The sequence below is a fragment of the Botrytis cinerea genome, chromosome 9 (genome assembly GCF_000143535.2).
Source record: "Botrytis cinerea B05.10 chromosome 9, complete sequence".
Lineage (NCBI taxonomy): Eukaryota > Fungi > Ascomycota > Leotiomycetes > Helotiales > Sclerotiniaceae > Botrytis > Botrytis cinerea.
This window is the reverse complement of record NC_037318.1, coordinates 533,434-551,079: the sequence shown is the minus strand read 5'-3', so window position 1 is coordinate 551,079 and position 17,646 is coordinate 533,434. Positions and strand designations below refer to the sequence as shown.

Sequence of the window (17,646 nt, the reverse complement as noted above, 5' to 3'; positions counted from 1 at the left end):
AGTAAAGCTATCCCACTGCCAAGTCGCACCAAACTCGTAAAATTCCGAATGCAAGTGAAATACTCCAACTCGTTCCCTTTGAATTTCCGCTCAATACAACGAACAAACCCATTCATATCTCCCACCTCTCGAGTCAAGAATCCTCTCTCCATCGATTCAAAAAGAGTTTATTACTCCCCAGTAAATTCACCCACAATTATTTATCAGCAATCCAAATGCGTACTTGGCAATCTCAGTATTGCAAAATGGCATGTCGTCAAGGTCTAAGCCAAGCTCGTGAACATACATAACATAGGGATTTCCATGCTTCTCAGCACTTCCTATAGAAAGCCCAAGAGGAACAAATGATGGCCGGGGTGCCGGTCATGAAGAGGCCATGATCCGGTTCCTTGGGTACAGCCACTGCATCCGACGGGCTGGAAATTGTCCCCCGTATCACGTGTCTCGCTTACCTTGCCTTGGTGACAGTTGGGGAGATAACTTTATTTTGAACGTCAACAGTCATAACACAGAGCAAATATTGAGTGTTTTATGATTAAACTTATAAAACGATACCAACCAACCTCAAATATAGTATGTGCAGCCTTGTCCTGCCATATTCGAATCCTACATTCTCCACTTTTTATGATTGCCGCTTGGATAATTGGTTCTTACGTTTCCGAACAGTACCTAGACATTTTGAGACTAATCAAGCACAATAAACATCACCAAAAAGTTTTCAATCCCGAGGATGCATATTCGAAATTAAAGTGCGGCGTTCTCCTCTTCCTTCTCTCCCGAACTCCAGAATTTCTGAAACATAGGAAAGCCTTACAAGTAGATGAAACGGGGGTCTTTTTTGTGGTGGCCGGGGGGGTCGGCGGCTAGAACCCACCTGTCTGACCGATCCACCACGTTATCATCCCTCAACTCTAATCTTGATTTCTCGCAATGTTATATCTGTATTTGTCATATGTTAGCATTTCCTTTTGCGCATCCATTCATAGCAACGTGTTGGGGTATACGTCGCGGCGCGGAAAGACGCTCGTTTCGTACAAACTAGTTGTCAACACAACCATCTGGTCTGACAAAGCACTTGTTGGGACTGGAACTGATGTGTTGATAATGTGAGATTTAAGATTTTTGATTGAACGGGTAATGTCGAGGCTTGTTCGGAGAAGTGGGGCCAAAACTGCGGAGCAAAATAACGCTGCCATGTCAAATCACAAATCCATTGCTTTCACTTCAAGCAAAGCGGTAGACCGTTCATACATACCAACAAGTCGTTGAACTTGGCTCTCGTACAGGTAAGCATGGGGAAATACCTGTAACATAGTGCACTTAATGACCATGTGGAGCCTTAATCGTCACTTCGTAAAACGGGTGTGGCGTGCTAAATTACCTCGTAAATTTTCAAGCAAGGCTTTTGGTGTCGAAAGGCAGACTCTGTAGTCGGCTAGTAGTTTGCGTAAAGAGCGTTTGACCTATGAGAATGGTATGGAGAAGTTACCATAGAGATAGAGCCTTGGAGGAAGATCTGGATCACAACTTAGGCCCAGAAATGGTTGGATGTGATGGCAATTATCGACATGTTCTGTATAAGTACACGTTGCGGGAAATCTGGAGTAAGAGATACCATTAGCAATGAGTCAAATCTAGTGGTCGAGACAAATGCTGACGTACCAAGACCAAAACAAACACACACAAATTATCATTTCAAAGCAAATCAGACAATCCGGTCAGGCTTTGTGTTATATCTTGTACCTTCCAGATTTCATCAATAATTCCGCCGCTAAGGCTTTCATTTGCAGATAGGCAGCAACAAATTGATTTTGGAGGGGTTAACTACAAATCATGACATCAGTTGAGAGTGAATCCTACGTCCAGAGAGACTGTGGCTTCCAGGAAAATCGCGATCAGTATATTCTAGACACCGATCGCCGGAGTTTGAGCAATAGCCCCGACTATATTTCAAGAACCTACACCTCACAAACGTTTAACCCATCTTGTTATACATTATCGGAGTATAACTCGCCCACAAACGAAGTCTTCACTGATATTTCCTCTCACATCCATGAAGAGGATCTCAACATACCAGAAGAAAGCCGTCGAAATCCTACAAATAGTCAGCACGATGTCATTGTCGCTCAAAACGGCATTACTACATCCTCAGAGTACAATGACTATTTGTGGCAAGGTACCTCATACCCAAGCCTTACCTGTGGCTCCGATTCAATCTATAATTCACATATTGACCCAAGTCTTTGGAATTGTACTACCATGAACACTGAACCAATTGCCCCGCTCCCCCCTATTACAGGAGCACAAAGTATTCTCAATGAGCACCGTTTCAAGCAGTGCTGGGAAATTCCATCACTGGAAGCAGAAAATTCCGTGCAAATAAATGAATACGCCGGAGTAGTCTTCCCATCATGTATAGTTGGCCAAGCTAGTGTATCGAGAACAGCTAGTGTCAATTCATTCCGGTCAGCCTCGTCAGATTTTAAAACAGAGCGGGAACGCGCCACACCATTCTTCGATATGATTGAGTCTATGACGATTAGGTCGCAATCCCCAGGCGAGGAATCTTATAGGTCTGAATCAACTTCTGGCTCACCTCCGCCAAGCACCGCAGAGAAATCATCAACTCGCTCAAGAAAACGGAGGCTTCAAGAGAGGAATGAACTGAATCATGGAAATCGTCGTGGAGATACCGGAAGGAGGAAGTTGGATAGATACTTTTGTACTCGATGTAATGCTTTCCCCAAAGGCTGGAAGCTACCCGAGGACTTGCGGAAACATAATCAAGGATATCATACTGAAATTGGGTTTTACTGCGCCTCTGGAGTGGATGAGAACTGTGCCTATTGGAGTTCTCAGGAGTCGAGATATGTTGACCATCTGAAGGTAGAACATGCTAGTTCACGCATTTCACAGGAGATTGTCCGGAAGTATAACACCATAAATGGTATTACGCTCGATGGTAATTACATGTGCAGGATACCAGGTTGTGAGAAGGTTTACAAAAGGGCAGAGCGAGGTCGTCGAGACAAGCATGAAGAAAGGAAGGCCGCACACGTTTTTAACGGGCAACTTTGGAGAAGCGTGGATCCGGCCCATCTATGCCTAGGCAATTATGTGGAATATAGGAATGATGAGACAAAAAGACATGTTGATATGGGACAGTGCAACTTTGTTCATTCTGGTCCAACCAAGGAATCTGAGGGTGCCAGCCAGGGTAACAGTCAATTTGAATGAGGTGATGGAAGCATCTCTCTAGTTGGAAATACTGAAAAACTAGGTCATGTTCCTATAATATATAGATAATGTAAGATTATGCCAATATTTAACATCGATTGCTTTGAATTTTTAGAATGAAACAAATTTGATGAAAAGAGTGAATGATTCTATGATATCATACGTTTCGTCGAAAAGGAATGTATAGATAAATGTCAGAATGTGACTGTCTAAAATAGCCACTTTGTTGACTTAGTGTAATTTCTGGTCGAGGCGCTTGAACAACACCCACGTGGACAGAAATGGCGGTTCAAAAAACCACCCAAACAAAACCATACTTTGAAACCTTTGATATTTCGATGTTAAATTGCGAAATCAACATGAAGCTAAAAATACAAAGATTTGAATTTATGACAATTAAGGAATCATGAAACATATCCGTTCATTTCAGTCTCATCTCAGATATAGATTGCTGGATTTTGTCTCTAACGCTGAATGGAGGTTGTTTTTGGAGGGGCATGTCGATCTTTTGGTCCAAAGGGAGCCATGTATTATCATGCGTCTTGAGCTAGACCCAAGGACAACATTACTGTGCTACATAGCTTCTTAAATACCACCAAAAAGTAGGCTGAGAGAGTGATTGATAAACTTTCGAATTGCTGCCTCGAAGTCCTGGATTGATAGGATGTTGCTCAAGCTTTAGAGAAGAACACGTCGAATTTGATAATGAGCCAAATCCAGGGGAGTTCAAAGTCTTGAGTGAGATTTCTGCCAGTAGCTCCTCAGATGGTAAAAGCCTCGAGACAATACTTCAGCTTCCAATCATCACAGTTCGAAGGAAAGCAACTTGAGCAACCTCGACAAACCTGACAGAGGCAGCGGAGGCACTAGAACCGCTGCTCTTTCCGATCGTAGACCAGTGGAGCGTACCCCCAATAAATTACAAGAAAGTCGTCCAGAATCCGCCTTATAAACATGAAAATGGAACAAAGCATTATCAACCTCCACGATCGAGAAGCTCCAGAGCTGGCAGACACATTAGCACCGCTGCTCCTTTCAATTATGCCAATTCGAAGCATGTTCCATCAAATTGCAAGAAAACCGCCGAGGATCAGTCCTGTGAATCTGAGAATAAAACAGACTATTCCACCGCTTCAAAATCGCCAAGCTTCACAGCTCGCGTTGCGGAGATAGCAGAGGATGCGATACGCGAACGCCAACGTCAAAACCGGATCACAGGTTAGTCCTCCGGCTGTAGTGAAAATTGAAAAGACTCAAATGATAATTGAGTTCGGATTATCTTGAAACTTGTCAAAAGCATATTTTTTTTTTATCAAGACGCAGGGAGATAATGGATTTGTTGAAATTATCAAGAGGCGGTCAAGCCAGATCTGTTTCTTCCCCGGCGTAGATATTGGTATCCAAAGAATGTAGGCTAGGTGTGCTCAGACTCGGAACATCTGGATTATTAGAATGAGAAACCAAAGTTGAAGGTAAGGAATGACGTAGAAGATCGGTTTGGGCATTTTGGGCACATTGGGCATATTGGGTAGCAACTGGTTCTTCTAAAAGTATTATGTTAGGTGCTTGTTTTTCACCCTGGCGATAGCATTTCGCTTCCATGTAAATAATCCATGCGGTCCATAGCTGACGATCTGCAATGGAATGAACAAAGATCATTGTGATGATGTAATCCTGGAAGGTATCCGCTGTATTGTGAACTGTGAACTGTGAACTTTAAACTGTGAAATGGCCAAGTCAAGTGATACCATATCAACCAGACTTTGAGACATGTGCATCTCCATGTAACATCGAAAAACACAGAATATTTGAACAATCATGTGGAAGTGGAAGGATTGTACTCAAAACTGAGAATGCGGATTTCGATTCGGTACACTTTTCAATGAAAATGTTGACGGCAACCATAAACAGACACTGCCAATAGAGAAACAAATAAGTATATCATGCCCAAGGGTCACTTGAACCATATGCGAGAGCTGAACCGAAGTCAACATCAAATCTAATATGTAAATGACAAGCAGAGGCTGTAGAGGCGAACACATTAGTTATAAATACACAAGATTGGCAGCACAACGTAGAGTGTCATAGGAACGTTCGTAGTGCTTCGCGATCGCAATTACATGCGGATTTGGGGCATATTCCTACGTTATACATAACGCTCATGCTGACAATGCATTTCCGTGTTGTGTTTTATACACGCAATGAGCAACGCAGTACAGCCTTTTACAGACTCACAGTACCTTGTGCTATATTGCCAACTCTTCTCTATTCCACACCTCCACATATAGTTGACCAAATGTATCGTTTTGTAACATCCTCCCCATGGTACCCCTCACTCATCCCTCTTTGCTAACTCAATCCGTCTTTGCCTATTTTCCCGCGCTGCCGTTCTTGTCGGTCCCCATCTAGCTTTGACGGCTTCCAACTTCTCTCTCTCCAAATCTCTCTTCTCTGCCGATGCTTCTGTGATCATGCCGATAAATATCGACGAACAATTGAACTTCTTAGCTAGTTGCAATCTGGTCCATTTTTCCGGTTCCTCCGCCCTCAACCTCCTGATCTCTGCAACATCCTTTTCACTCAAATGATGCCTCTCATACTTCAGCTCCTTTGGATTGACTGGAGGTGGTAATCGATGTGAGAGGGCGTTAAGTCGTTCTTGGGTAATTGCTAGGAGCTTTCTTCTCTTGTCGTCTTTGGGGAGGAATTTCAGAGGGGTGTGGAAGACGGACGGAGAGGAGGATGGCGGATTGAAAACAATGTGATCTTGTGGCGCGCCATTTGACGGGACAAAATTTGGATCTGGTTTGACATTTAAACGTTGCTTAGAACGTCTGTAGGAGGATTCATGTCGACGGGCCGTGGCGTTCAAAGACCATAGGCATTGAGGATTTGCAGAGAAGAGGCTGGCGACGGGCCGACGTAGTATCCTGAGATCCATTGTTGTATGGGTGTTGCGATTAAAGGCACAACTCAACAAGCCGTCAGGTATTCGTATTCCTCACATTCAAAAGACGAAATGGAAAATATGTGCTGACTCATCAATATCACCCACCACCAGTGCACCCACCAACCCATCGCAACGTGCAAGCCTTGCGACAAGGCTTCTCATCCCAAATCGCTTTCATTTCGAGGATTCCAACTTTTGGACTGTCAGGCGACTTGTTTTCACGAAATTAATCAAAATGCTTAATTACGTTGGTGGTGATGAATGATTGACCAACAATTTTTCCATCTACAACACCAGCAAGGAAGATCCAAAATCCTGCATTAAAAAGCATTGAAATTGAATTCGAAATCCTTCCCCTCGTTCGGAAGGGCGCACACATATATCATTCGCAATTGGCGTCGCCAGACATCACAAGCAATCACAAGGAAAATCACCCCTCTTCCATGACCATTGCCGCTTCCTGGGCCGCCCATTCTTGAGAGGAAAGACAGAAAAAGGTAGGTGAAATTGTCTTACGATTACGGTTACGGCTCCAATTACAATTATCGTTCCCGTTATAATTGTCTAGATTTTCATGCCCTTGAATGTGCTGCTTATCCTACATTGTCTCTTGTTCATTGTTCATTGTTCGTTGTTCGTTGTTCGACTGTTATGATCTTATATGCTCGTCGTATAGGAATCCACACGACGTCTCCTTGCCAGATCAATCTTGGACTTGGACTTGGACTTGGACTTGGACTTGGACTTGAACTTGCATTTGCATTTGGAATCGTGAATCTTCTTTGTTGTTGTCATTTCAACTCTTCTCGCGTTGGCAATTCTGATTTTCATTGTCCGGAAGCAAGCTGATAATAGCCAAAGATAAACTGCACGCGTAAGTCTGCGACCCTCCAAAGTATTTATTGGTTTGATTAAGGCGCATACGCCAACATCCAGTATGCTGCGACTAGGTTTTCACCGCGCACATCTATTTGATCGTTTGTTCATGTTCATCTAACATTTCGCAAGTAGCAAACAAGAGGTTCGACTCGACTTACTTTCTCGATATCCTGAACTCAAATCCGATACCTTTCTATCAATCGTCATCATGAGCGCATCGGAATCTAGCACTTTGCATGCGAACACGCCCGTCCCCACAGGCCAACAATCTACAACCACGTCAAAGGCCCCTCTACTAGGTGAGGGATTCAAAGGACCAACGAACCAAACATTGTCGAAACCCGGTGAAAACAGTGAGGTCGATGTGGATGCGGGTGATTCTGCGAGCGGAACCGCAAAGTCGGGAAAGCGAAGATTGTTTGGATTTGGAAAAAAGAAGACGGAGGAAAAGGTAAAGGGCAAAAAGAAGGATGATGGAACGCTTGCTGGCAATGCACCATTGACCCGCCCTCTCCAGCAATCGCAGATGACGAACTCACCTCCACGATCAAGCTATCCATACCAACACCCCTCATCACCACCAGGTCGAAAATTATTCTCATCTTCCCCACGTGTAGTGTCACCTGCAGGTTCGCAAATCTTCGAGCGTGATGTGCAAGAAAGTGCTATCCAGCCAAATTCTCCCGCCATCCCGTCGCATATACAGACTGAGAATTATATTCCACCAGTCCTAGATGCATCGTCGCAAGCTATTACCAACAATGACATTGATCCGGATACAGTGGAAATCGTCATGCACTCTTCTCATCAGCCCGCAGTGATGTCAATGAGCGGTATTAGTAGTAGCGAACCCGGCGCATCAATGTGGACAGACGAATTGGTGGCCCACCCCGACAAGGACGATGCGGCATCCAACTATGGTGCTCTTGATAGTACCGACATACGAAGATTGAGCTTCATTTCATTTGCAGATGTAGTGCAATCAGAGCACGCAGAACATGCTGGCAATAGAGACTCAATATATATTGCGGGACTCAGTGCGTTGTCATCACCAGGTATATCACCAGGTGTGAACCGTTCACCTTCGCCTGTGCGATCACCCGTGTCGTCGTTTGGATTCGGAACATCACCCCCGACTAGTAAATCAACTTCCGTGAAAGGTGTTGAGCTCTCGCCAGTTCGGAAACAAACTGGTCTCGCCAGTCCGACTTCACTTCACTCGCCTACGAATGGCGGCGAATTAACCATCGAGACAATGTCACAGGCTGTGAAGAAGACCGGGAGCGGCGATCTTAGTGGCGGCCTTCGCAGCTTACCTTTGAGCCCAGTAAGCTCTGATGGCCCGGATACGCCATTCAGATAAGCCAGCCATTGGACCAGAGGATGAATTGATGTGTGGATGATGTTTACTGCTCAGTTACTGCTGTATATCGAGCGAGTTTTATAGGGTTGGAACAATTGCAGTTTGGGACAAGGGAAAGGGATATGGATTGCTGTGTACATGAGATACTCAATTGAGCGAACAGTGAACGGCGTTCCGGATTAGGATTTGTCTTACTCTTTTATTCATTTATTTATCTACTTGTTTACTTATTCGATCTGGGGATGGATTTTTTTTTTACGACTGACGTGGAGCAATTTAAATTCTTAGTCGCACTTATAAGTTGATACATGATACGATGTGCCATTATAGTTGTCCGTGTGTTTCATTTCGTGTGCTAAACACAGGCTTCTCACTCTGAGAAGGGGTCGAGGTAGGTAATTAATGCCTCTTGTGATGAGTCGTTCACTTGGCTCAGATGCTATGTCTGTTATCATAAGGGATGAATTATGTCGTGTGAATACCTAGGCAGTACTGATGTCTTGTCCATGCCAGATACTATCTGTCTACATGTCTCAAACTGGATGGGCAGCGGCCTTGAATGTTGAAACGAAACTACTGAGCACAGCTACGTATGTATGCGTACCAGGGATTGATTAGAATTTCATGTACACAGCACCAAGACCTTTCACATTAGCCGCGATAATACCAACCGTTGCAATCTTGGAGATGTCTGCGATCTGATTGGTACCAGCTATCACAAGTCCCCTGTTTGACCTCGTTTCCAGAAGGTCCCAATTATATACATCGTACATTTTATTATCATTCTTTTCCTCACTACCGGATATTAAGCAAGGATTCTCTGGATTGTGCTCCGGTACAACCGAAAAAGCACAACTCACGCATCCTTATTAGGTATCAAAACGCTTCATCGTAACATCATCAAAAACCCATAGCTTCGTACAGACTTCGTACATGTCCCTATTCGTAGCACTTTACAATCAGAATACAACACGTACCTCTTCATCATCACCTTCCCCCCAATTCTTTTCTCTCTTCGCGTCACTTCACTCGCAGCCCACAATCTACTTCATCCCCTGAATTGTCCATAGATATCGCCTGCCCGGTCAATTGGCTCCCAACCGGAATCTGTATCTAAAAAGCGACAGGCAATTCCATTTCTCTTCTCCTCCACTCAAGCCTTCGGGCCTTATTTGTTCCCTTTTCCTTACTACGTTGAGCCTGGTCCTTGGCTTGAATATTCCACCCCCCCCAGCAGCCCAGCTCGACTAGTAAACTATCAACCCTTGAAAGCTCCGGCCTCTATACTCCAAAGGGAAAAATCGACCCGCTAAAGTAGATTCGACGGAATCTTGGTTAAACTTGTTATATATGGTATATGGCTAGTGATGATGAAGAACTCTAAAATCTCGCAATCGGTATTGGGAAACCACAAGGCACATTTGAAGCGGACTCAATTCTATCGGTAAAGGGAGAAGAAAAGCTTTGTCATTCGATCAAAAGATCTACGCTATTTGCGCGGTACAAAGACTGGCAGAAGCTTCACAATCAATTGCGCACATCTTAGACTTCCCCACGTACGCCACAGCTTGCATCGAAGATCTTCAATCCAAATTGTTCAGTACGAACCCATGCCATCTTCGACAACTCTGTTTGCATGCTTCCGCACATATCAAGACTCGAATACGCGAGCCCGTCAAATTCTCTAACATCACCGGGGCCGCCATCTTTTTGAGGTTTGGATGGTTAGGCATGGTTTTCTAAACTTCCATAGGGAGGAATCGCGGGATGAGCCTATTATCGCCAGGTATGGATACCAGAGATTATAATGGGACGTCTGGAAGGGAAAACACTGTGCGCGACTGGGGAGAAAATGCGGCGGAGACATTGGCACGAAGATTCTCTCCGAGTGAGCCACGACGATCGCGGGGTCCTGGCCTAGATACAACTATTCGCACAGTTACACCCGAGCCTGTCGAGGTAACAGACGACAATATAAGCATACTAGAGACTCCACCTAGACTCTTTCCATCTGTGCAAACATCGCCGCGGTCGATACCTGGTGGGGAAAAGCCTAGAGAGCGCCGTCAAGGCCTTGTTTTCCATGATTCATATAGCAGTGACTCTATTGACAAGCCTCCTCAGAGTACCATGAGTCTTCGATCTCGCCCTCGAACATATACCGTAGATGCTACCACACGAAAAAGATCAGGATCGGGAGGGGCTCCTAGGAACAGGCAGCGCATTGGTTCAATACATTCCACAAACTCATCATCTTTCCATGATATCGAGCCACGAACCGATACTAATACCACCATCGGGTATCCGTCTACTTCTAATAGAAACACGTTGACTAAATCCAACTCTCTTAAAAAGGAAAAAGGGTCGGGTAGACGACTGGTTAAAAAGCATTCACGCCCGACTTCGCCATTTCAAGCATTTGTAGATATACCTGCCGTCGATTCTCTTCCAGATCCTGTGCCTACTGGGAACGCTAAGAAAATATTGTGTCTTATGAAAAGTTTACGCGGCCGTATGAGGGGTGAAGTCGAATATCAGACAGTAGACCGCGGGCAATGGTATCGAGGTGTGTGCTATATTGACAACGTGAAAGGCTCTTTAATGTATGAGGACGACGATAAAGGACCCTTTCACATTGCTGTAGCAACCGACCTACGAGGATGTAGGGTCAAACCGATCATATACTCATTGGAACGACAAGTAAGGTGTCTGGAGATATTAAATCCAAGTCTCGGCTTAGACCTTCGTCTTTTACCAACGGACCCTGCTGAATTTGATAGCTGGTTAGCAGCGATACTACCATGGCAACAGATCAGGCTAGCGTCATCTTTGACAAGTCCGCTGAAATCTCCAATAGGGCATCACGACGACAGACGTCCAGCAGTGGATCGACGAGGTTCCGCGTATAGTAATAAAGACTCAAATATTATCAAAGTAGCCAAGCTCCTTTTGTGGGACAAAGGGCCACCCCTATCCCCTGAGTCTATTATCACTCGTCGTTCGACGCGACATCTGCGCAACTCTGGACAACAGTGGCGTAGGATATCCTGTATACTTCAGGACAATGGCGATCTTAAAGTTTTGACTGAGAATGATGCTTTATTGATTTCAGTCGTTCAGCTCCCACAACTATCTAGAAGCGCAATACAAAAGCTTGACAAGTCAGTACTGGGAGAAGAATATTGTATTGCCATATTTCCACAGTACACTTCTACATCCACAGACTTGTCCATATTTAGACCTATCTACCTAGCATTAGAGTCACGATTGGTATTCGAAGTGTGGTTATGTCTCTTGAGGGCTTTCACAATTCCAGAAATATATGGTCATGATACCCCACAAACGGAAGATCATGACGAAGGTGAGGAATCGCCTGAGGGATATCCTTCTTCAACTAACGATATGTTCCGAATTGAAAAGTCTCTCAATATGCGAATCGTTGAAGCTAAATTTCGAAAATCTGGCATAAAAGCAGAGTTACCCCAGTATGGCAGGCACTCGGTAAGGCCAGAGCCAGATGGGATTCTCGGTGACTACTTTGCAGAGGTCATGCTTGATGGTGAGGTTCGCACCCGTACAATTACAAAGCTGGAGACTAGAAATCCATTTTGGCGAGAAGAGTGCGAATTTACGGATCTGCCTCCTTATTTGCCAAAGCTATCGATAGTTCTGAAACGTATGGAAATGTCACAACTAACCGTACAAGGATTCTTGTCAAGTTCAAGCGTTCAAATGGCGGACCAGCAAGTGGAAACTATTTGTGGAGTAGTTGAAATATCTGTTGACAAGCTCGAGCGAGGCAAGGATAATGAGGCATGGTGGCCAATTCTGGATCAAAATCAAGAGCAGGTTGGGGAGATGCTAATGAAAGTTCGACATGATGAAGTTGTTGTACTTCTTGCCAAAGATTATCAACCAATCTCTGAGCTTCTGCATAATTTCAACAATGGTTTGACACTTCAGATATCTCAAGTCATACCCAATAATCTCAGACAACTATCTGAGACACTGACAAATATATTTCAAGTATCTGGAAATGGATCAGAATGGTTAAGAGCCTTAGTTGAAGACGAAATCGATGGCATTGGAAAAGAAGCACCAACAAAACGGCTTAGATACAGCAGGAGAATTGGCTCGAATGAGGTTTCCTTCACGTCCCTTGAACGTGAACAATCGGTTCGAGATATGGGGAAAAGTCTCAATACTGAAGCGAATCTTTTGTTCCGAGGAAATTCTCTACTAACCCAATCTCTTGATTTTCACATGAGACGAGTTGGGAAGGAATATCTCTCTGAAATCTTGGGAGATCAAATTCGAACCATCAACAACATTAACCCTGATTGCGAAGTTGATCCATCTAGAATTGATAACGACGGCGCATTCGAGAAGAATTGGGTCTCGTTGATTGCTTTAACTACTGACGTTTGGAGATCAATAGCAGATTCTGCAACTCGATGTCCACCTGAATTGCGACAGATCTTCAAGTATATTCGTGCGGTTGCTGAAGATAGATACGGAGATTTTCTTCGTACTGTTGCATATACTAGTGTCTCTGGGTTCATATTTTTACGATTTTTCTGTCCAGCAATTCTTAATCCAAAATTGTTTGGACTACTCCCAGATCATCCCCAACCAAAAGCTCAGCGAACATTCACTTTGATAGCAAAAAGCTTACAAGCCTTAGCAAACTTATCAAGCTTTGGTCAAAAAGAGTCATGGATGGAACCGATGAACAAATTTCTGTATCAGCATCGTCAAGGTGTGAAGGATTTTCTCGATTCTATTTGTGCTATAGCCCCGGATCGTACAACGTTTGCAGTTCCTGCGTCCTATTCCACGCCCATTACCATTCTCGCAAGACTACCTCCCACTTCTAGAGAAGGGTTTCCTTCTTTGCCGTATTTAATCGACCATGCAAGAAGTTTTGCCGACTTGGTCAAATTATGGCTAGAAGGAACCTCGCATTCCATGACTCAATACTTTGAAGGCGATCTTGCTGAGTTCAACAATTTGTGTATAGCTCTCAAGAAGCGCACCGATGAATGTATACTCAAAGCCGAAGAGTACGGTGATCGTGTTGCCGATCAGGTTTCTCTTCAGTTTGAAGATATAGTCGAAGGTCTTCAATCTACACATTTCCAGGAATCCCCTCAGATTCACCCACTTCCTCCAACACAATCACATTTCCAACCAGATTCGGAACAACAACACTCTATCCTCCCACCTCCTTGGCAGGATTACTCAATGAGTAACAGCAATGCCACAAGTATAAATGATACGAGCCAAACACATCTTCGCGCTCCCGGTTCCGCAGGCAGTGGGAGTGAAAAAATAGGTACGATCTCTATCTTGAGTAGTAAAGAAAAAGAAAAGAAGGAGAAACAAAATTTCTGGGAGGCAACTTTTGGGAAGGACTCAAAATATCAGAGACCTTATGCGCCACCGTTAGATCACAGTGCACAAAATTTGGGTATGCAAGCCTCTAGTCCGCCAGGGGGAAAGGGGGTAGCGGGGTTTGGACTTAATAGACAGGAAAAACAAAGTAGGAGTTTTCTAGGTGGATTGAGGAGGAAGGGAAAACATGAACCGAAGAGTCAGGGGAGTGGAAGTAGTAATGATGGGGGTTTCATAATGGCACCTGCAACGGGGATGGGGATGGGTATCCCAGAGGGAATGAGTATTGATACTGGCGCTGGAAGGGGTGTGAGGGGAGAAGGCTTCAGAGAAGAAATTGTGTCGCCTACGATGGGGAGTTGGGGACACATGCAGAGAGAAGGGAGGGGTGATGGAGGCATGTTTTAGTATGGAAGGAGGAGGGCAGAGTCAATAACGAGAGAAGGATGATGAGAAGGATGATGAGAAGGATGATGAGAAGGATGATGAGAAGGATGATGAGAAGGAGGAGGAGAGTGTTGAGATGAAAGGAGAGAGTGTCTTCGACTTGTGAAACTCTATATTGAGCACCCATATTACTTTTGCTAGCAATATTCTTATGTCAACCAAATATCTATTATATATTTATCAATATCTATATTCATTATCCATGCTATACTTTCTATGTCTGTATTTTACTCTACCCGTATGCATCTGTTGATAAGTATATCATTTCCTTTTATCTTGGTAGCTCTTCTTATATCCATGAAAACATCTGTTGTTTTTTAGTCATCGAAAAATTTCACAAGCTTTCTACGCATTGGGTTAACGCTAGGAAGGAAATTGACATTTATTGTTGTTGTTGTTGTTATGATGTGATGTGATATGTTTTCGTTCACTCCCAGTCCCAACCTCAATCTAAATCACATTCTAATTTTAATTCTAAATGCTAACCCCAATGCGAACTCCAACTCCAACTCCAACTCCAACTCCAACACCGATCAAAACACCACTGTTATCATCATTATCATCATCTTCTCCTAAAACTCCCGCGCTGCGCATCTTTTTGATAGTCAGATAGTAAGATGGTAAGATGGGTTTTGTTTTTTCTGGTGATTTGGTGATTTGGTGATTTGATGAAGAGGGTGTATATAACCTTATATCTATGCTAGTTTGAAAATGGAGATGGTTTGTAGAGAAGGGGAGAGAAGGGAAAGAGGCGACAAGAGAGATGAGGTTTGAGGATATGGATGAGAATGAGAATGAGAATGAGAATGAGTAGACAGAGTGGGGAGTAAAAACGAGGAAAGAGAAAGAGAGAAAGAAAGAAAGAAAGAAACGTGAAGCAAGCATTATTGTTATGCTGTCGAAAATTGACACAAAACAATTTGATAGCTTTTTTGTTTTTGCTCCTTTTGAAAAATAGGGCGATGAAGTAAAGACCCTGGTTTCAAATGGACGAATAGGCTATTGGGAAAAATGAAAATGAAAAGATATTGTATAGAAAGGAATAGTTAACAGAATAATTAATAAAGCAACACGAAAAGTACCGATCCCAGCATCAAATCCCAATCAAGCAAGTAACCAACCAGCCGTCTGTCTACCTTTAAACACCACCCAGTTTGATCCGCGCCCAACTCCAATGCCTAGCGCCAGTAGATGAATATGTCTTTTTTTTCAAAAGTTACTGCTCTTTTCTCATACCGCATTAAACTCGTCACATCATAACGCTTCACCATTCTCCCTCCCTAAAGCCAGCCCGGATTTCCTAATACGAATTTTCGTACTCAGACTTAAACCTCGCATCCTCGCGCCACTCCACATCCTCATAGTTAATCTCCTCACTCGGCACACAAATCGGACAGGGCACCGAATGTTCCTCTCCAAACCCCCCATCCGAGATCCAATTGCTCCCGTTACAACTTGTGCACTGGGCCGCATACATCATATCCATTGTCTCATCCGAGCGGTATATTCTATCTCTATCCCCGCCTCGTTTCTTCTGCTCCCTCGCTTCTATTCTCTCTTGTGCACATTCCTCGTTGCAAGTGACGCATTTATATCCATTCGTATCCACATAAACTCTCCGGAGACACTTTCTACATCTCCACCATCTCGGATCGATCTGACGTTCTTCGAGCCAAGCTTGTTGAAGAGCTTCTAATTTCTCGGGATCTTTGGTATTCTTGGGTTGTTTAGCGGTCCCAATATCTTCTTTGTGGAAATCTTTGAGATGGTCTCTGTAGTGGTCTTTTCGGGTAAAGGGGCCTTTGGATCGGGTACAGGGTTTGTAGTCGCAGGGAAAACTGCCCTTCTGATCGGCATCCGCGTGCACATTTCTGTAATGTCGTTCTAGGTCCGCAGGTCTTCGGAATTGCTTGCCTGGACAGCCGATTGGGAATTGACAAGGATAGACGCCTTTTTGAGGATTACTTTTTATGTGTGAGTATTCGTTAGAATCTTTGAGTGTGGATCGAAGTACCTAGATGGGTCAAGAAAGACCTGCTGGGGTGTATTCTGATGAATTTTATATCCCGGAAGTAGTTCTAGATATGGCTCTTTTCCCTTTGGTACTATCAACTTGTAGAGTCTGAGGAGTTCAGTTTCGGGAGACCAGCCGAGACTAGTTGGCGTTGCTTTGAGAGAATGACTTTGATTTGATGAGCTCCTCTCTATGCTGTATGATGCCGTGGTGTAGTTGTTGTATTCTTGATTATATCCACCGTCATAGTATTGTGGTAAGTGCGAGGCGTTCAAATCGAAAGACATGGATGGACTGCTAGGAGCCGGAGAGTAGAACTCTCTAGAAGGTCTAGATTGGGTACTGGTTGAGCCTTGATCCGAATAATCTCGATTCATGAGAATCGGAGAGTATAAGTCTCCAGATGATCCGGATTGAGTGCTGGTCGAGCTTTGGTCAGAACGGATTCGATTCATTGGAAACCCTCCCATTGATAATGCTGCAGTCGGATTAGGCCGAAGTCTACCTTGATCAAGGTATTGCCTTGTCCTCAAGTTTTTATTAAACGAATTGGAATACATGATAGATAGCAGCCTTGCTCTGGAAATGGTTCTGTGTACCCTTTTCCATGATATTAGTCTAGACCTCACTTGAAAGGTATCATTTTCTGTTTGGAATATACTTTAACCGGGTCATATGAATAGAAGATCGACAGTATAAAAAAAATTCACTTACCAGGTATTGATATATTTAAGGAGAGTTGACGAAAAAAATATTGATAGAAAAGAGAAATGTTAGGAAGAAGGAGAGTGATGCTTGGATATTGATATGACAATCTCGACGTTTCTGGTTTATTCTTGACATGATATAGCTGCTTGATAGACGTGGGACTTTGTGAGGCTTCTCAATGCCCAACACTTAAAAATCACTTCCTCATAGTCCGTCAAGTCCTGAAGTACTCACATGCATCACCTATGACCTGTGCAATTAGTCGGAGGTTAATATCAACATAGCTTATTATTTACCAATGAGGTCTCGTAGCCTCGTGATATCTATAGTGAAAGGTTGCCCCGGAAGACTTTGAATGGTTCCGGATGCTTGATTGATTGCATTCATTTGCATAGAAAGGTAATGGAAAGGCCCTCGCACTTATTTGGCGGGATCTAACTTGATGAACTCACCGAGAGTCGAAATTTCTCAAATTTTGACTCGTTAATGAGACATGTCAGCAGCTTTTTGGCCTGTGTAATGTCAAAATTAAAGCTAGGATTCCGGCTACCTTCGAGCCTTATCGTCGAACGGCACAGCGGGCGAACGTTCGAAAAAAAAAGAAGCATTTGCTTTTGGGCAACTTAAGCCTCAATAAGGCGAACGATAATAATC

General features: G+C 43.8%; 5 protein-coding genes across 6 annotated transcripts; 3 read left to right on the top strand and 2 right to left on the bottom strand.

The window, feature by feature from the left end:
* Positions 1–1,775: 1,775 nt before the first annotated feature.
* Positions 1,776–3,250, top strand: BCIN_09g01470 (hypothetical protein). The gene has a single exon (XM_001547771.2). The coding sequence runs from the start codon at positions 1,834–1,836 to the stop codon at positions 3,235–3,237; it is 1,404 nt and encodes a 467-aa protein (XP_001547821.1). The 5' UTR covers positions 1,776–1,833; the 3' UTR covers positions 3,238–3,250.
* A 1,823-nt stretch (positions 3,251–5,073) lies between these two features.
* Positions 5,074–6,296, bottom strand: BCIN_09g01460 (hypothetical protein). Its single transcript, XM_024694928.1, has 2 exons — positions 6,276–6,296; positions 5,074–6,209 (listed from the first exon to the last, which is right to left on the bottom strand). Exon 2 carries the CDS (start codon positions 6,176–6,178, stop codon positions 5,570–5,572), a length of 609 nt encoding a protein of 202 aa, XP_024550721.1. The 5' UTR covers positions 6,179–6,209; positions 6,276–6,296; the 3' UTR covers positions 5,074–5,569.
* Positions 6,297–6,769: 473 nt separating this feature from the next.
* Positions 6,770–8,753, top strand: BCIN_09g01450 (hypothetical protein). Its single transcript, XM_024694927.1, has 2 exons — positions 6,770–7,061; positions 7,196–8,753. The coding sequence occupies exon 2, from the start codon at positions 7,275–7,277 to the stop codon at positions 8,427–8,429; it is 1,155 nt and encodes a 384-aa protein (XP_024550720.1). The 5' UTR covers positions 6,770–7,061; positions 7,196–7,274; the 3' UTR covers positions 8,430–8,753.
* Positions 8,754–9,230: 477 nt separating this feature from the next.
* On the top strand, positions 9,231–14,473 carry BCIN_09g01440 (hypothetical protein). The gene has a single exon (XM_024694926.1). The coding sequence runs from the start codon at positions 10,197–10,199 to the stop codon at positions 14,229–14,231; it is 4,035 nt and encodes a 1,344-aa protein (XP_024550719.1). The 5' UTR covers positions 9,231–10,196; the 3' UTR covers positions 14,232–14,473.
* Positions 14,474–14,634: 161 nt separating this feature from the next.
* Positions 14,635–17,243, bottom strand: BCIN_09g01430 (hypothetical protein). Of its 2 annotated transcripts, none has more exons than XM_024694925.1 (3): positions 16,999–17,243; positions 16,285–16,884; positions 14,635–16,234 (listed from the first exon to the last, which is right to left on the bottom strand). In XM_024694925.1, the coding sequence occupies exons 2-3, from the start codon at positions 16,842–16,844 to the stop codon at positions 15,571–15,573; spliced, it is 1,224 nt and encodes a 407-aa protein (XP_024550717.1). In that variant the 5' UTR covers positions 16,845–16,884; positions 16,999–17,243; the 3' UTR covers positions 14,635–15,570. The 2 variants fall into 2 exon arrangements, with proteins under 2 accessions (XP_024550717.1, XP_024550718.1); XM_024694924.1 differs by having other exon boundaries at positions 16,285–16,704.
* Between the last annotated feature and the right edge of the window lie 403 nt (positions 17,244–17,646).

What these genes read in the sequence shown, in the direction of transcription:
- BCIN_09g01470 (XM_001547771.2), top strand. Translation starts at nt 1,834, where the DNA reads ATGACATCAGTTGAGAGTGAATCCTACGTCCAGAGAGACTGTGGCTTC.
- BCIN_09g01460 (XM_024694928.1), bottom strand. Translation starts at nt 6,178, where the DNA reads ATGGATCTCAGGATACTACGTCGGCCCGTCGCCAGCCTCTTCTCTGCA.
- BCIN_09g01450 (XM_024694927.1), top strand. Translation starts at nt 7,275, where the DNA reads ATGAGCGCATCGGAATCTAGCACTTTGCATGCGAACACGCCCGTCCCC.
- BCIN_09g01440 (XM_024694926.1), top strand. Translation starts at nt 10,197, where the DNA reads ATGAGCCTATTATCGCCAGGTATGGATACCAGAGATTATAATGGGACG.
- BCIN_09g01430 (XM_024694925.1), bottom strand. Translation starts at nt 16,844, where the DNA reads ATGTATTCCAATTCGTTTAATAAAAACTTGAGGACAAGGCAATACCTT. An exon ending in GTCTTTCTTGACCCATCTAG is followed by an intron (nt 16,235 to 16,284) that starts GTACTTCGATCC and finishes ACACATAAAAAG; the next exon opens with TAATCCTCAAAAAGGCGTCT.